Source organism: Monoraphidium neglectum (assembly GCF_000611645.1).
Source record: "Monoraphidium neglectum strain SAG 48.87 unplaced genomic scaffold scaffold01887, whole genome shotgun sequence".
Taxonomy (NCBI): domain Eukaryota; kingdom Viridiplantae; phylum Chlorophyta; class Chlorophyceae; order Sphaeropleales; family Selenastraceae; genus Monoraphidium; species Monoraphidium neglectum.
Genome location: NW_014011741.1, coordinates 2964 through 3781, shown reverse-complemented (window position 1 = coordinate 3781; position 818 = coordinate 2964). Strand labels below are relative to the sequence as shown.

General features: G+C 72.4%; 1 protein-coding gene across 1 annotated transcript in view; it reads left to right on the top strand.

Moving 5' to 3' along the window:
* MNEG_9299 (hypothetical protein) overlaps nucleotides 1-818 on the top strand; it is a gene marked incomplete at both ends in the record, with an annotated part of 4911 nt that overhangs the window by 3190 nt on the left and 903 nt on the right. The window contains one exon of the mRNA XM_014042228.1: nucleotides 14-520. Coding sequence (XP_013897682.1) covers nucleotides 14-520 — 507 coding nt within the window. The remainder of the gene's footprint in view (nucleotides 1-13; nucleotides 521-818) is intronic.

The following is an 818-nucleotide window of genomic DNA, read 5'->3' as shown; positions in this document are numbered from 1 at the left end:
CAAATCCCCCCAGGACTGGGCCCTGGCAGACCTGGTCACAGTGGCCGAGGCCGCCCCGGGCCGTGCCGGCCGCCTGGCCGCGCTCTTTGCTGACGATACCGGCGCCGCGGGCTGGGTGCCCCTCGTGTCCTACTGCCTGGCAGAGCTCGAGGACCTCTCAGCGGTGGTGTCAGCGGCGGCCGCGGCGCAGCAGGCGCCAGGAGCAGCGGCGGGCAAGGGCGCGGCCAACGGCGGCGGCGGCGGTGTGAAGTGGAACGCGGTGGTTCCCCGGGGCAGGGGCGGCGGCGGGCGGGGCCCCAGGGGCCCGAGCCGGGAGGAGCTGCTGGCGGCGTGGCACATCAGGGGGCGCTACTACCGCGCCTGCTGGTGCCTGCGCGGGCTGTCCGGCCTAGCGGCGGCGTCGCTGCGGGGGGACGCGTGCGGCGTGGCGCAGCTGAGCAGCCCGGGGCTGGGGGACGCTGCGGTGGGGCTGCTGGCGGTGGTGGGGGTGATGGCGGCGCACGTCAAGGCGGCGGCGGCGGTGAGGCGGGGCCGGGGACGAGGGCGCTCGAGGGGACATGTGGGCGCGGCTAGGCTTGGCAGCACAGAGGGGACAGGGGGGCGTGTGGTGTGCAGGGGTTTGACTGTTTGTGTCGTGCGGGTGGTCTGTCTGATGCCGGCGAGTGTCCTGGGACTGGTTGATGCAGCTGAGCAGGATTCACACCTTGGCTGTTACTGTTTCACATGGGCATATGGTCATGCAAACGTGGCTAAACATTGCCGAGATCACTGGCAGGGCGCCGCTCTCACCGGCCTCTCTCTCACGCCTGCCGATGACC